We start from the raw sequence: 15,091 nt of genomic DNA, 5'->3' as shown, positions 1-15,091 counted from the left end.
GGGAAGAGACTAATCTTTTGGTATGGGATCACAACAATGACAATGGCTACCCACAAGGTATGACTTTCATACAAGGAATTTGTTTCTTCCACAATGAATACCTAGATTTCATAGAGCTAATGAGAAGGTGACCCTTCAATTAAGGATTCATTGTTGTCAAGAAACAAGATTAGTTTTAAATGAGACAAAACGTTCTAATGCCATGAGGAGGTACGACCAATTTTTCCAATTGGCATTCAGATCAGGTCCAATATGGGATCTTCAAGTTGAGATTTTTGAGCTGTTGGAAAAGGGGGAGGTAAAGAGGCAAAAGCAGGTGAAGTCAAAGGATGAACCCAATATCATTCTAAAAGGATAGAGCAAAAGGACTGATGTTACTATGAAGGCATATCGAACGAGATGAAAATCACAATGTGGAGAGTAATGCAGAGATTAAAGGACGAAAAGATCATCCTTTCTACATTGGCTTGGGTTAGCACAAGAGCTCACCCTTGATTAGATGTCCCAATTTTTTGAAGAGTAAGCTCCTATGCTCATTTTTTTATTAAGTTTATTTAATGATTATGTATAATTCATTGTATCTTTTTATTTCTGCCATAAGACTTATATAAGAATGCAAGAGCAAATGATGGTCCAGCTCAATGTACAATCTTGGGAACAGATTATCCTATCTCTAGTGTATTTGAGTCCTTGAAGCCATTCTTGATTGTATTCAAAAAATAGTAAGTATATCATCAAATTTCTCATTTGCAATTGCTATTGATTAAAGCGTAGCATTGTTTTCAGTTTTCTTGTGTTTGTAATGCAAAAAACCAAAGCAAAATCCAATAGCTTGGAGTTTCCTTGTCCAAGTAATTTTCTTGCCCACGTAGACTTGAAAAGGATAGGAGAGATGGTCTCCTTCTTTTGAAGAAAGATGAGAATATGAAGGGATTGAGTCCTCTCTGTGACCCTTTAAAGATTAATTACTATAACGTTTTTTGCTATGATATCAATGATTTTTTTTGGGGGGCAAAAAAAAGATATATCAGATTATAGTAACCTTTCATTAGAGGAGATTTGGGTTCTCAAAAGGGCCTCCAATTAGTGTTTCCTAATTTTAAGGGATTAGAGAGGGATTTGAGGTGTACCAATGAGAGTGCTCCTTTGTGTGGGCAATGGTACATTGAGGTGTAAAAAAGGACATGTTGAGCATTTATAGTAGCAGCAAAAAATAGTAAAGTCCTCAGTAATTGTTGAGAGATGCATCAGGAACATGGAAGGAGAAGCTGGTGGGCTCTTCATTGTGGCCTGCTCTGAAAACAATAGGGTGAGCAACAACATGAACATTAATAGTACGGTCAGTAGCATGAACATTAACAGAAGGATTTTGCTACCAACGTTCCCAAGTGCTTACAAGTTAGCCATAGCAAACGCTTCCTATGGTTTCAAATTAAAGGTAAGTGTCAATGATATCACTCTTGGATACAATCAGATTGATGCTCTGGTGTCAGTATTTAAGGCGCATAACACAGCTCTAGTTTGGATCTTTCTTATTTTCCATTCCTCTACCCATGTAGCATCAATTGCAAAAGCTCTAATGGATCATTGTCCTTCTTGGGAGAACATGATATGGTAAGTTCTATATATTGTTGCTCATAGTTTTTAGATATTGAGATTTGTTTTAACACATTTGAATATACTATAATGTTTGCTTTCATTGATTTGATTAACAAGGTGAAGACCAATTTTAAGCATGTACCAAAAAACAAAATGATCCATTCATTTGAGATAATGTCCATTGGGTACTTCACTACAATAGAGAAGGGTAAAATAATTTTCCATTGTCCTCGTTGTGATGTAAATAATGTCTTTCATTTTCTTACCACTGTGGTGACTAGAAAACTAAGGTGAATTGACGGAACCAAACCCATCATCAACCCATACCAAAAGCCACAACGTCTAATCAATGAGATTTTAGAGTTATTTACAGTACAAGATGATTGGGTGTGTAATTTCTTCGCGGGGACAAGAACAACACTATCCATGCTTTGCAAAAGCATAGGAACTGCATTACTGTTGAGAAAGATCCTTTGCAAGATGGATTCATCTTGCAAAGGGTCTGTGTGATCAATGACTTTTCTGATGCTAATCAGAAAGTTAGAGCTATGCAAAAATATAGTTGGCATCTAGAGAGCCCCAGCCTAATGTTGATCCGAAAGTTGGAGCTAAATATAGTTCTAACAATGTAGCAATATCGTTGGCATCCAAAGAGCCCCAACCTACCTTTAACAATGAAGAATTTGAGTTGGCAGAGCTATTTGAGGAAGTAGCACTTGAAGAGGTTATCCGAGAATCTACAAAGCACACAACCCAGCAAACAACGGAAAGACTTGATGAGCAGTTGTATAACATTTAAAATGTCAATCTTTCAATTAATGTAATACATTTCTAATGTAATGAAAATACACTTTTATTGAATATGAGCTCTCTTTTCTCTCTTTCAAAGTATGCAATTGTCATGGTAATTAAGCTTTTGAAAGTCTTATATAGTTATTTTTACATTTAATTTATACAAATGTTTTTGAATTTATTTTGTTATAGTGTTTTTAAATAATAAATTGAAGTATGCTTATTAATACATTATTTAGCAAGCTTTAGTATATTCTATTATGTAGTTTTTAAGATTATAATTATTTAAATAAAAATGCTTGTCTCCAGACTTCCATATTATCTTTGTTTGATAATTTTTAGATAGGAGGCCTCCTCTTAAATCTTAAGGTAATTATTTTGGGTTTAAAACTTCTATTAAAAATATATAATTAATGAAGGCTTCCAAATGTAAATTGCACAAAGTTTCAAATTTAAAAGATTACAATAAAGTATTATCATCAACTCTCTTTGTAGGAGGAAAAAGAGATCAAGGTAACACTCATTAATTCAATGAAGAACAACTTTGAAACATATAGTACTTTTCATCTCAGACAAAGTCTCCCTATGAGAGTATTTGTAGATTGTCTTAATATGTAGTTCTATATCCATTAAAGTGTTCATCATACCTTGTACAATAATTTTCATTTTAGAATTTTCAAAATTATCCCGAAACAAAAATCTATATAGAACTATTATGTTTTTAAATGGATAGGTTTAATTTTCACCTCAATTTCAAATTTTAATTACATTTTGGTAATTATTTTGAGAATCTTAAAAGTGGGTAACACACAATAGTGCTCACTTAATCTGTAATAGCATTTTGAAGCAAACGATTTCAACAATGAACACCATTTCTTCATATATATAGTGAAGGGAACTTTGGATTTTTGTGTTTTGGCAGTCATTTGTACTATAGGTTGAGTCACCAAAATGATTATTACAAGTAAAAAGGTATTGGAATGTATTGGTTTTGTAATTCTCTAAATTTTGGCAACCCAAGCTAAAGTAGTGGAAGAGAAAAATGTTCTCAAAGAAGATGAAGAGGTGATTGACATGTGGAGGATAAGGCATCAATAAGGAATATTCTTGTTTTTGAGCTCACAAGTAATGACTTTTGGTCTTTCCACCATTTTTCACAATGAATAAAATCACTTCTTTTGGATTAATAGGCTCTACTATCCTTTCCACAATTCCTCATAACCACACATGGTCATAAAGTTCAAGTCTTTTGGAGTGAAAGCATGTATATGCCTTAACACTATCCTCATGATGTACATGGTTGTAAACTCAAGCTTTGTAGTCTAAAGGAGGACTCTACAAGCCCTTCAATGTCTTCTGCACACACTTCGCCGTAATGTTAAGTTCTTTTTAATTCAAGCTCATCAAAGAGCCAAGTTTAAGGTCTCAACATCAATCACAAGTACATGGTCTTTTGTTAAAGGTTCTCTTCATCAAATATATTTTGAGCTTTTACACCAATAAACCTTCTATACACTTCAAGACCACATGGTTATTATCTTCCAAGCCTTCATCAAGAGTTTCATAAGACACAAGTTTTGATGGTCTTCAAGCCACAAACGCATGGTCATATAGCCGTCGTTACATTCACGTGTCAAGAGTTTCTAAAGGCATGTCATCTCACCCTTTCAAGTTAGACAAGTACATGCTTATTCTTAGCCTTCAACTATCACAATTGAAGATTCAAATGTTCCTTCATTCAAGTGTCATGTCTTCTCATCTTCTCACGTACAAGTACATGCTTATTCTTAATCTTTAATAATCACAATTGAAGATTCTAGGTTCTCCAAGTGTGGGATGTGAAAATTTCAAAGGTGATTTGAAAAGTATATTCAAGTGTTCAACGTGTTTCTTATACTAAAGTTACTAGTTATAGCATTGTTATTTTATAATGGAAATATCACAGGACAAGATCAGAACAATAACTCAAATTATAATAATTATGAAAATCAAATCGTCAAACTTATGAACATATTCTAGATGGAAAATCCATAAAATGTTATTTAGAGCAAGAAAAGAGCCCAAAACTCTTGCATCATCTCCAACAAAGATGTTAACAATACAACAACCTCAATAACTTAGTAAACAACAAAATGAATGCGATGAAAAAGCATAATTATTATCAATATTATCGATTTCAATGTAAAATATGCCCACTTCTTTAAATTCATGGAAAGATTTGGAGAATTGGCTTCAAAAAAAGGACTCCCCAAAATCATCATGTAAGAGAATTAGTTTAAACAATCAAACCAAATTGCCAAAAAAAAAAAGTCCCAACTACCTAATCAAACCCAAGTACATAACAGATTAGTTTAAACAATCCAACCAAATTCCAAAATAAAAACAAGTCCTAACTACACCTAATCAGACTAGAGGACATAGAAGATTGTGCTCAATGGTAACTATGATCAGTTTATGATAGTAATGGTCACCAGATAAATTATGCCATTACATGCTTATGCAAGAACAATTAATAAGAAGAGGTGCAAACATTGATACTAAAAGACTTGAACAAGTATTCTCCATCATGAGAGAAGGATTCATAGAGGAAAAGGTAAACTTTTTGCCAGATGCGATAATCAAGCCAAAGGATATAGACATTCCGTTGATTATTCACACAACCCTATCAAACATTTTCAATCTTTATAAGATTATAATCAACATCAATGTCCTTCCACTCCAAGGGGGACATTGGATCCAAGAGACAAAGGAAACGCTAGAATAGAGGTAATCAAAATTGTCATTATTGTAGGCCATTGGGAACCTGAATGCAACAAGAAACAATGGGATATAATCAAATTTCCAAATCAACATGCTTCTAAAAACTAATATTTATCATATCTTTATGCCTTAGTTGTGCCATGTCAATAACTTTATGCCATAATTCTAAAAGTTGAATTAGTTGATACTCTATTACCATGGCATGAAGATTTGTACTGAAGTTACTATTCTAAATAATCTTCCTTCTTTAATTGTTTTTCTAACAAATTGACACCCTCTGTATTTTGTATCCAATTCCATCAAAGATACTGTTGAGATATGGTGCCATGAGCACATATTAGAGGCTAAGGTGTGGTATAGGAAAGAATTAAAGTAGCCACCCTAGGATGTGGACTACATGATGTGGAGATGTGGATCAAGGATATCCACAAGGAGAGATGTGGATTAGAGGATCCCACATGTGTTGACTATTTTAAGGGCACTCTCTATATAAGAGGCCTATCATGTATTATTGAATTGAGATAAACATTTTCTATCTCCAGTATGGATGCTCAAGTATGTGTGGGTGTGTGGATTTGTATGTGTGAGAGCATACTTTTATACTATGGTCTACACCCACTGTTGGGCGTTGATGACGTCAGTGGGGATGTCATAGTAGCTAGTCCCTGCTATGCGTGATGGAGTTTATGGTTTTCAATCTTATGAGTGACTCTCGTGAGATTGAAACTGCACTATGTTGTGTTTTTAGAGGATGAGTTTAGGAATGTTCCTGGATTCATCTAGGTATATGCTTCTACTGTATTAGCGGACATGCAAATTTCACGTTGTGAAGTTTTCATCCAAGTTGCGACCTGTTGGTATTGCGATAATTCTTTCTATCTTAAATGGTGCGTTGCCCTATCAGCTAGATTTAGATTTAGATGCTCGTTTGGGAGAGACTAAAATGAAATCGTTTAGACTTCACAAGCAGTTGTAGCTTGAATGAAGAGATTTGGACTACTTTTTGATTAGCCTTCTCCTTTAGTGCTAGCCTTCGTCATGGCTGAGTTTGCCCTTCACCTCCGGAGTGCCGACAGAAACTCAGTACGAAGACTTTGTATAAATGGATGCTCAAGTATGTGTGGGTGTGTGGATTTGTATGTGTGAGAGCATACTTTTATACTATGGTCTACACCCACTGTTGGGCACTGATGACGTCAGTAGGGATGTCATAGTAGCTAGTCCCTGCTATGCGTGATGGAGTTTATGGTTATCAATCTTATGAGTGACTCTCGTGAGATTGAAACTGCACTATGTTGTGTTTTTAGAGGATGAGTTTGGGAATGTTTCTGGATTCATCTAGGTATATGCTTCTGCCATTTTAGTGGACATGCAAATTTCACATTGTGAGGTTTTTGTCCAAGTTGCGGCCTGCTGGTATTGCGATAATTCTTTCTATCTTAAATGGTGCGTTGCCCTATCAGCTAGATTTAGATTTAGATGCTCGTTTGGGAGAGACTAAAATGAAATCGTTTAGACTTCACAAGCAATTGTAGCTTGAATGAAGAGATTTGGACGACTTTTTGATTAGCCTTCTCCTTTAGTGCTAGCCTTCGTCACGGCTGAGTTTGCCCTTCACCTCCGGAGTGCCGACACAAACTCAATACGAAGACTTTGTATAAATGGATGCTCAAGTATGTGTGGGTGTGTGGATTTGTATGTGTGAGAGCATACTTTTATACTATGGTCTACACCCACTGTTGGGCATTGATGAGGTCAGTGGGGATGTCATAGTAGCTAGTCCCTACTATGCATGATGCAGTTTATGGTTTTCAATCTTATGAGTGACTCTCGTGAGATTGAAATTGCACTATGTTGTGTTTTTAGAGGATGAGTTTGGGAATGTTCCTGGATTCATCTAGGTATATGCTTCTGCCATATTAGCGGACATGCAAATTTCACGTTGTGAAGTTTTCGTCCAAGTTGCGGCCTGCTGGTATTGTGATAATTCTTTCTATCTTAAATGATGCGTTGCCCTATCAACTAGATTTAGATTTAGATGCTCGTTTGGGAGAGACTAAAATGAAATCGTTCAGACTTCACAAGCAGTTGTAGCTTAAATGAAAAGATTTGGACTACTTTTTGATTAGCCTTCTCCTTTAGTGCTAGCCTTCATCATGGCTGAGTTTGCCCTTCACCTCCGGAGTGCCAACAGAAACTCAGTACGAAGACTTTGTATAAATGGATACTCAAGTATGTGTGGGTGTGTGGATTTGTATGTGTGAGAGCATACTTTTATACTATGGTCTACACCCACTGTTGGGCACTGATGACGTCAGTGGGGATGTCATAGTAGCTAGTCCCTGCTATGCGTGATGGAGTTTATGGTTTTCAATCTTATGAGTGACTCTCGTGAGATTGAAACTGCACTATGTTGTGTTTTTAGAGGATGAGTTTGGGAATGTTCGTGGATTCATCTAGGTACATGCTTCTGCCGTATTAGCGGACATGCAAATTTCACGTGGTGAAGTTTTCGTCCAAGTTGCGGCCTGTTGGTATTGCGATAATTCTTTCTATCTTAAATGGTGTGTTGCCCTATCAGCTAGCTTTAGATTTAGATGCTCGTTTGGGAGAGACTAAAATGAAATCGTTTAGACTTCACAAGCAGTTGTAGCTTGAATGAAGAGATTTAGACTACTTTTTGATTAGCCTTCTCCTTTAGTGCTAGCCTTCGTCATGGCTGAGTTTGCCCTTCACCTTCGGAGTGCCGACAGAAACTCAGTACGAAGACTTTGTATAAATGGATGCTCAAGTATGTGTGGGTGTGTGGATTTGTATGTGTGAGAGCATACTTTTATACTATGGTCTACACCCACTGTTGGGCGTTGATGACGTCAGTGGAGATGTCATAGTAGCTAGTCCTTGCTATGCGTGATGGAGTTTATGGTTTTCAATCTTATGAGTGACTCTCGTGAGATTGAAACTGCACTATGTTGTGTTTTTAGAGGATGAGTTTGGGAATGTTCGTGGATTCATCTAGGTATATGCTTCTGTCGTATTAGCGGACATGCAAGTTTCACGTTGTGAGGTTTTCGTCCAAGTTGCGGCCTGCTGGTATTGCGATAATTCTTTCTATCTTAAATGGTGCGTTGCCCTATCAGCTAGATTTAGATTTAGATGCTCGTTTGGGAGAGACTAAAATGAAATCGTTTAGACTTCACAAGCAGTTGTAGCTTGAATGAAGAGATTTGGACTACTTTTTGATTAGCCTTCTCCTTTAGTGCTAGCCTTTGTCATGGTTGAGTTTGCCCTTCACCTCCGGAGTGCCGACAGAAACTCAGTACGAAGACTTTGTATAAATGGATGCTCAAGTATGTATGGGTGTGTGGATTTGTATGTGTGAGAGCATACTTTTATACTATGGTCTACACCCACTATTGGGCGCTGATGACGTCAGTGGGGATGTCATAGTAGCTAGTCCCTGCTATGCGTGATGGAGTTTATGGTTATCAATCTTATGAGTGACTCTCGTGAGATTGAAACGAGGATGAGTTTGGGAATGTTCCTGGATTCATCTAGGTATCTGCACCATAAAACTCCAAAGAGAATAGTTGGTGCCGTCCAACCTATCTTCCTAGGTAAGCATTTGAAAGACATCATTTGGGTTTTATAGTGTCATTTGCAAACAAAAAGAGGCAAAGAAATCTCAGCAAAGTTCACTGCCAAAGCCTATACTAGGCTTGCGGATGCACCTCAAAACTGCAGAAAAGTCTCGTATTGAGATATGTACTGCAATCTTAGAATGCTCTCTCAGAAATCAGCCAATGCTTGGCTCAACAATGCAGAAACCCAACTGACTTTGTGGTTGTGCCCAGCCAAACTCCAACAACTGGGCTGCCCCCAAAAGAACCCAAGAAACAACTCAAAATGACCTTCAAAAATTGTGTGCGCTTCCCTTCAAGTATGCTTGCCTTAGCAAGCAATAAATGACTGATTTTTATCTCTGTTTTGGAAAAAAAACAGCAAGTCCCCAACCGAATAGACTGAAAATCACGCGGAAGCGCAAGGATGGGCTGTCCTTGCATGATACTGCCTGAGACAAGTTCAAAACAGCAAGGTGAAGTCTCTAGAAGCCCCAAAATAGTCCCGAGACTGATGGAACATCTTCAAAACAGTGAAACAGGCTTGAAAAACACTTTGAAATGTGTCTTGCCCTCAAGCAAGCTGCTGATCAGAAAAATCAGTCAAGACATCCTCCAAAAACAGGTCAAAATGCTTGTAGCTTGCCCCATATGCATGCAAATGTGCTCCTCCAGCTGTAGATCCTTCAAGGAGCAGGTTGAGATCACTACTAGCTGAAAAATAGGTCAAAAAAGCTCCAACAGGTGGCAACTTGCTCAAACAGCTGCTTCTCCAAAATTTTCACCACAAATACAGGGAGGCTCCAGGGTCTGAGAAACAGGTAAAATTTTCTTTAATAGGTGGCAACTAGCTGTGAAATGCACTGAAAGTGCTGTGAAATCAGGCGCAATGCTTGTAGGAGGTGTCACCCCCTCCAGAAGTGGTCCTGGTGCTGGCTGAGTTCAAAAACAGCCTGGTGTTTTCCCGACAAATGTGAAGTTCTTCGCAACATAATCGAATTCACAGGACCTAGGAGGCATAGAGAATGGAGGGGGAACCTGCTCTAATACCAAATGTTGGAAATGGAAGCGAGAGAATGCAAGAGAATGGAAGCTAGAATGAAATTGCAGCAACACAAAATGAAGTACAAAGCTAGGGTAGTCATAGAGAGAAAACTTTCGGATGGATTCTAACTAGAGTCAAAAGATGTGTATTGACTACAAACTCAACCTCTAACTGAGGTAAGGGGTAACACCCTTAATAAAGTAAAAAAGTGCCCCTAGCTCCTTATTACATAACATTGGTCATTGTCTTTTTTTTTCCTTTTTTTTTGGACAATTTTAAATGCAAGATCTGCGACTGTTGTATTATTTAGGAATTTAGTTTATAAAGTCAGAAGAGTGCATTGTCTTGAAACAGTCCAAGTAAATACAAGGGATATTATACAGGTTCAAAATTCAGAATTTGAAGTTGGGCTTAAGCTGTCACTGCATGAATACCAATATGAACCTTTTGATGCCACTCTATACAATCAGGCTGTTGGATGTCTCATTTAACTATTTTAGACATGTCCTCACATTTACTTCGGTGTGTCACAAGACCTCCAATTAATATGAAGTCCAGCCCATTTTCAAATACTTGCAGGGTACCCAACATATTGAATTGTTCTATGTCAAGGGAGGTGTTCTTCAGTTTCATACATTCAGTAATTCAGATTGGGAAGGTAACTATGATAGTAGGCAGCCACAAGCGGAAACTGTTTCTTTCTTGGCAGCCCGTGCATACCTTGGTTTTGCAAGAAGCAACCCAATGTGGCTACCGTCTCTTTGTGAAGTTGAGTACAAGGTAGCCTTCACAACAATAGTTGAGGGTGTATGGATCAAGAGATTGTTGGGGGATCTCCATGGAAGTTTGCAAACTTGCACTCGTATTCTCGTCGATAGTCAAAGTGCTATTGCAGGAGTACGAAATCCTGTGTTTTCATGCTTGCACAAAACACATTGAGATACACTATCACTATGTTAGAGAGAGATTAATGTAGGAGAGATCAGCCTAATCTATTGTCCACATATGATAATGTTGCAAATCTTCTTCACTAAGGCGTTATCCAGAGAAAACTTTGAAGCTTTCTGCAAAGCTTTGGGCTTGATTCCTTCTGGTATTTGATCTACTTTCTTGTACATGTTCACACTATCACTACAATCTCATGAGATTGAAACTGCTACGAGGATGAGTTTGGGCATGTTCCTGGACTCATCTAGGTATATGATACCTTGTCTATGGTCAGCGTTCTTTCACAAAGTATAGAGGAAGTGGGTGTGAGTATGCTCTTATTTCAGAATCAAGCTTGGCTTGGTTATGATACTCCATTGCTATCTCATTGAAGTAGATTAGTATTTTTTCGAATGAGCTATGACATGTCTCAAATTTGATATGGGAATATGCACTTGTGAATGGTTTGGTGAGGTCTTCTAGTGTTCATGAGCTTAACAGCTCTGAGCCCTCCTCTCTCTGATGAAACAGGAGAGTGAAATCTCTTCTCTCCCACTTTACAGAGCTGGGCATGCACAAAGCACGTAGTTTCTCATCTAGAGGATGAGTTTGGGCATGTTCCTGGACTCATCTAGGTATATGCACGAAGCACATACTTCCTCACCTATGCCTCAATTTTCCTTTTTCCCAGCCTTTGTACCTTGTCCTTTACATTTTTTCCCTTCCCCTTACCAATCTTCTCTGTGTATAACCCCAAACACCTTTTGTTTCACCTTTTCCATGGCATCCCTCCATGTGGAGATACGAATGAGATGCTCAACAAATGATCCAAACTGATTCAGATACCAAATAGATTTGTTATTCTTGCGTGCATGTGTGTGCATGGGGCATGCCAACATGTGGTTGTGTGCATGCAGGTGTGCGTGTTTTGTGCTCGCAGAGAAGGGGAAGGGCACCCACAGGGGGTGGGTTATAACTAAGTGATTGCAAAGAAATTTGTGCAGAAGCAGCATTTTGGGGTGGTGGATGAGACGGTGTTGGTTTGGAACAGCACTATGAGGGGGGGGGTCTCCTAGTCTTTATGTTTGGTATGTGTTTGAGCTAGATTGCCATGGTGGGGTAATGATGGTAGAACAGACTTGAGAGAATTGTGCCCTTTTCCAGAGAAATTAACACAATATTCCCATTATTTGATATTTTTGCAATTCTCGACAAGGATATCCCCAATAAATAGTTGGATTTTGCAATCTCCAGTTTCAGGGTCCATTCATACGTTCAGTCCATTCATACATTCTTGCATCCAGCTTTTTTCTAAATTGACTATCTGGAGGAAAAGGCTGCTGTTTATTTTTCTTTATAAGCTGGTACTGATTCTTAAGAATTTACACTGCCCTTCTGTAGATTATTGAGTGGCTGCGGCAGCAGAGCTGGTGGACATTCAATGAGTTGGATTACAATCTTCTCATAGTTGCTTATGGAAAGTTGGGTGAACCTGAGAAAGTTGAGAGAGCCATACAAAGCATGAAGAAGTCTGGCTTCTCACCAAACGTTGCATCATATACTTCTCTCATTGAAGCATATGGGCAGAAGGAACTTTTCAGTAAAGCAGAGGACATATTTAAAAAAATGTTGCAAGAAGGCCCTGCACCTACAGCACTGACATACCAAACATTAATTAAGTCATTTGTGAAGGTAATGTAATTGGTCACCAGCTTCCCATATCAGCCTCATTCATTTGTCATTTGTTGGAGGCATATAATGTTCTCGCTTTTGAAGCAATGAAGAAAGTCTAAACAGCTGAATGGTTTCCTTTGGAACCTAGGGAGAAAAATTTGAAGATGCTGAGCGAATATTCAATAGTTTGGGTGTGGAAACTGGTACTATTAAACCAGACCAGAAGCTTTATAATCTGATGATTCATTCTTATGGAAAATCGGGCAAAGTGGAGGAAGCATCTAGATTGGCTCGAAAAATGAAAGCAACGGATGTTCCCTTGTCGGTGGTGACGTTCAACAGCTTACTTGCTTGTCAATCAACTGTGGCAGATACAGAAAGTGTTTTCCGTCAGGTACCAACTGTTGAGATAAATGATTGACGTTTAGTAAGACTCTTATTTCCTGCACTTGTATAATAAAGTGATGTTCTGGATATGAATTTTAGAGCTGCTTGGACAAGGGGTGTTCCATTATTTTTTTGTGTCTTGTCATCCCAAACCTTATATTGCAGCGTAACAATGTATGAGTTCATAGCACGTTTTTGTCTTTCATGTTTTTGTTTGTTTGTTAATGGGTTCCCCTGGAAGCATATGGCCTTATTTGCAGAGTCCTCCCTGTGTTGGAGGTAGTTTTTGTGTGCGTGAGCGCATGCTTGTAGGTGGGTCTTTGGGGCAGTAGTAGGGTGCTCTGATGTAGAGCTTTCTTCACTTCCCGAGTGCCGGCAGAAACTCAGTGCGAAGACCTTTGTATAAATGGATGCTCAAGTATGTGGGTGTGTGGATTTGTATGTGTGAAACACCCACTGTTGGGCGGTGATGACATCAGTGGGGATGTCATAGCGGCTATCTCTGCTATGTGTGATGGAGTTTATGGTTTCAACCTTACGAGTGACTATCATGAGATTGAAACTGCACTATGTTGTGCTTTTAGAGGATGAGTTTCGGCATGTTCCTGGATTCATCTAGATATATGCTCTGATGTAGAGCTTTCTTGCTATATCTGACAGGTGTTTCCTCATCCCATGCCAGATGCAGCGAGCGAAAATTGAGCCAGATGTATTTAGCTATGCTTCTCGGTTAAGTTCATTTTCAAGAGCTGGAAGAGCTGAGGAGGCACATTATTTCTTCAAGACAATGATTGCATCTGGAATCAAGTACGTGAGGTTAAGATAAGCTTTACAACACTCTTTTTTGGATGTCTCTGCTGGGTGGTGACATTTAATGCTTAATGGAAACGGGATTTGATGCCACCTTGCATGCAGGCCAAATCGCACAGTTTACAATGTACTGTTGGATGCTTTTGCTAATGCCAGAATGGTAAAAGAGGCTGAGTCCCTTATCAACCAAATGAAGCAGGATAGGTAAATTTTTGGTTGTCGCTTGAGGATGAGTTGCTTTATAGCCAGTGGGTGCTGCTCCTAGCATAATTCTTTTCCCTTTTTCCTGCATTGATAAGCTGTTTCATTGTGATGTGCAGATGTAGCCCTGATTTGCACTCCTTCACAACCTTAATGAATGTGTATGTAAATGCATCAAACATGGAAAAAGCGCAGCAAGTGTTTGAGCAGATGAAGATATCAGGTGTAAAGCCTAATATAGTAAGCTATAGTACCTTGATCAAAGGGTATGCTGAAAAAGGGGATTTAGATGGAATGGTCAAGAAGTATGAAGAAATGCAGCGTCAGGGTATAAACCCTAATCAAACAGTCTTCACTATCATGATTCAGGCCTTTGGGAGGCATGATAGTTTAGATAGGGCTATTTCGTGGTTCAAGGAGATGATTGCAGCAGGTCTAGCACCAGATGAAAGGGCGCGGAGCACATTAGTTGCATTGTCCAGAGCTGCAGCTAGAAAGCAAGAGGTTCTGGATCTTCTGGAGAGTGTTGCTTGATGTGATATGTAATTATATGGATGTCTGTTTGAAAAACATAATGAATGGCTTTTCTCGCTTAAGGTACTGTTGGTTATTCAAAGCACTTCATTTTCAAGAGTTGGTGCGTCATGTTTCTGAACTTCTCTTTCCCTTCTTTCCTGCCATTTGAGGATCAGAACTTCTCATTTGTGCAGAGGTGGATTCCATAAAACCAAATGTTGGAACTCTAATAATGTAATGGTGTGTTGGGAACTCTGATAATTAGGTGCCTGAAATCCCTTGCGAGGCTGGCATGAACCAAGGTTGATGAGATGGGAATAAGAATGAGAAGCTCACATCTTAACCTAGTGTGCCGTTCTGACTAGTTGTGATACTGCGTTGTGTTGTCAGTAAAGCTATCCATGATGTTCCTAGGTGTCCCCTGGAAGCTCTGGGCAAACCCCAAGCAAAGTGCACACAGAGTCATAGGCTTAAGGGATAGACGTGCATACAGTTTGTCACAATGAACATCCGTCTCAAAAGAGAGTCCGTGGGTGGGGTCGCCAAAGTGTTGGCGGCTTGGCTCACCTCTCACATAGACCTCGACGGTTCGAAGTCAGTTGCATCATTGCGCGCGTAAACTACCTAACTGGACTGAGAGTCAGCCACTCCTAGTGTGCACCTGGGTCAAATTTGCGGGTGCTCTTGCAAGCAGACCGGCTGATATATCACTCACAGTATGTCGGGTTGTCCAACCTCCTAACATGGCTCAACCAGCCAT

The 15,091-nt window shown here is 38.8% G+C and overlaps 1 protein-coding gene across 1 annotated transcript; it reads left to right on the top strand.

Annotated features, from left to right (window-relative positions):
* Nucleotides 1–1,255: 1,255 nt before the first annotated feature.
* On the top strand, nucleotides 1,256–14,446 carry LOC147891607 (uncharacterized). The gene is made up of 6 exons (XM_087388002.1): nucleotides 1,256–1,438; nucleotides 12,145–12,435; nucleotides 12,566–12,811; nucleotides 13,487–13,611; nucleotides 13,720–13,818; nucleotides 13,935–14,446. The coding sequence occupies exons 1-6, from the start codon at nucleotides 1,256–1,258 to the stop codon at nucleotides 14,347–14,349; spliced, it is 1,359 nt and encodes a 452-aa protein (XP_087244128.1). The 3' UTR covers nucleotides 14,350–14,446.
* Nucleotides 14,447–15,091: the final 645 nt, after the last annotated feature.

This window comes from Dipteris shenzhenensis, chromosome 17, assembly GCF_047967505.1.
Source record: "Dipteris shenzhenensis isolate YYH24624 ecotype China chromosome 17, Dip_SZ_1.0, whole genome shotgun sequence".
NCBI classification, from domain to species: domain Eukaryota; kingdom Viridiplantae; phylum Streptophyta; class Polypodiopsida; order Gleicheniales; family Dipteridaceae; genus Dipteris; species Dipteris shenzhenensis.
The sequence above is the reverse complement of the archived record's forward strand: the minus strand, read 5'-3'. Positions and strand labels throughout refer to the sequence as shown.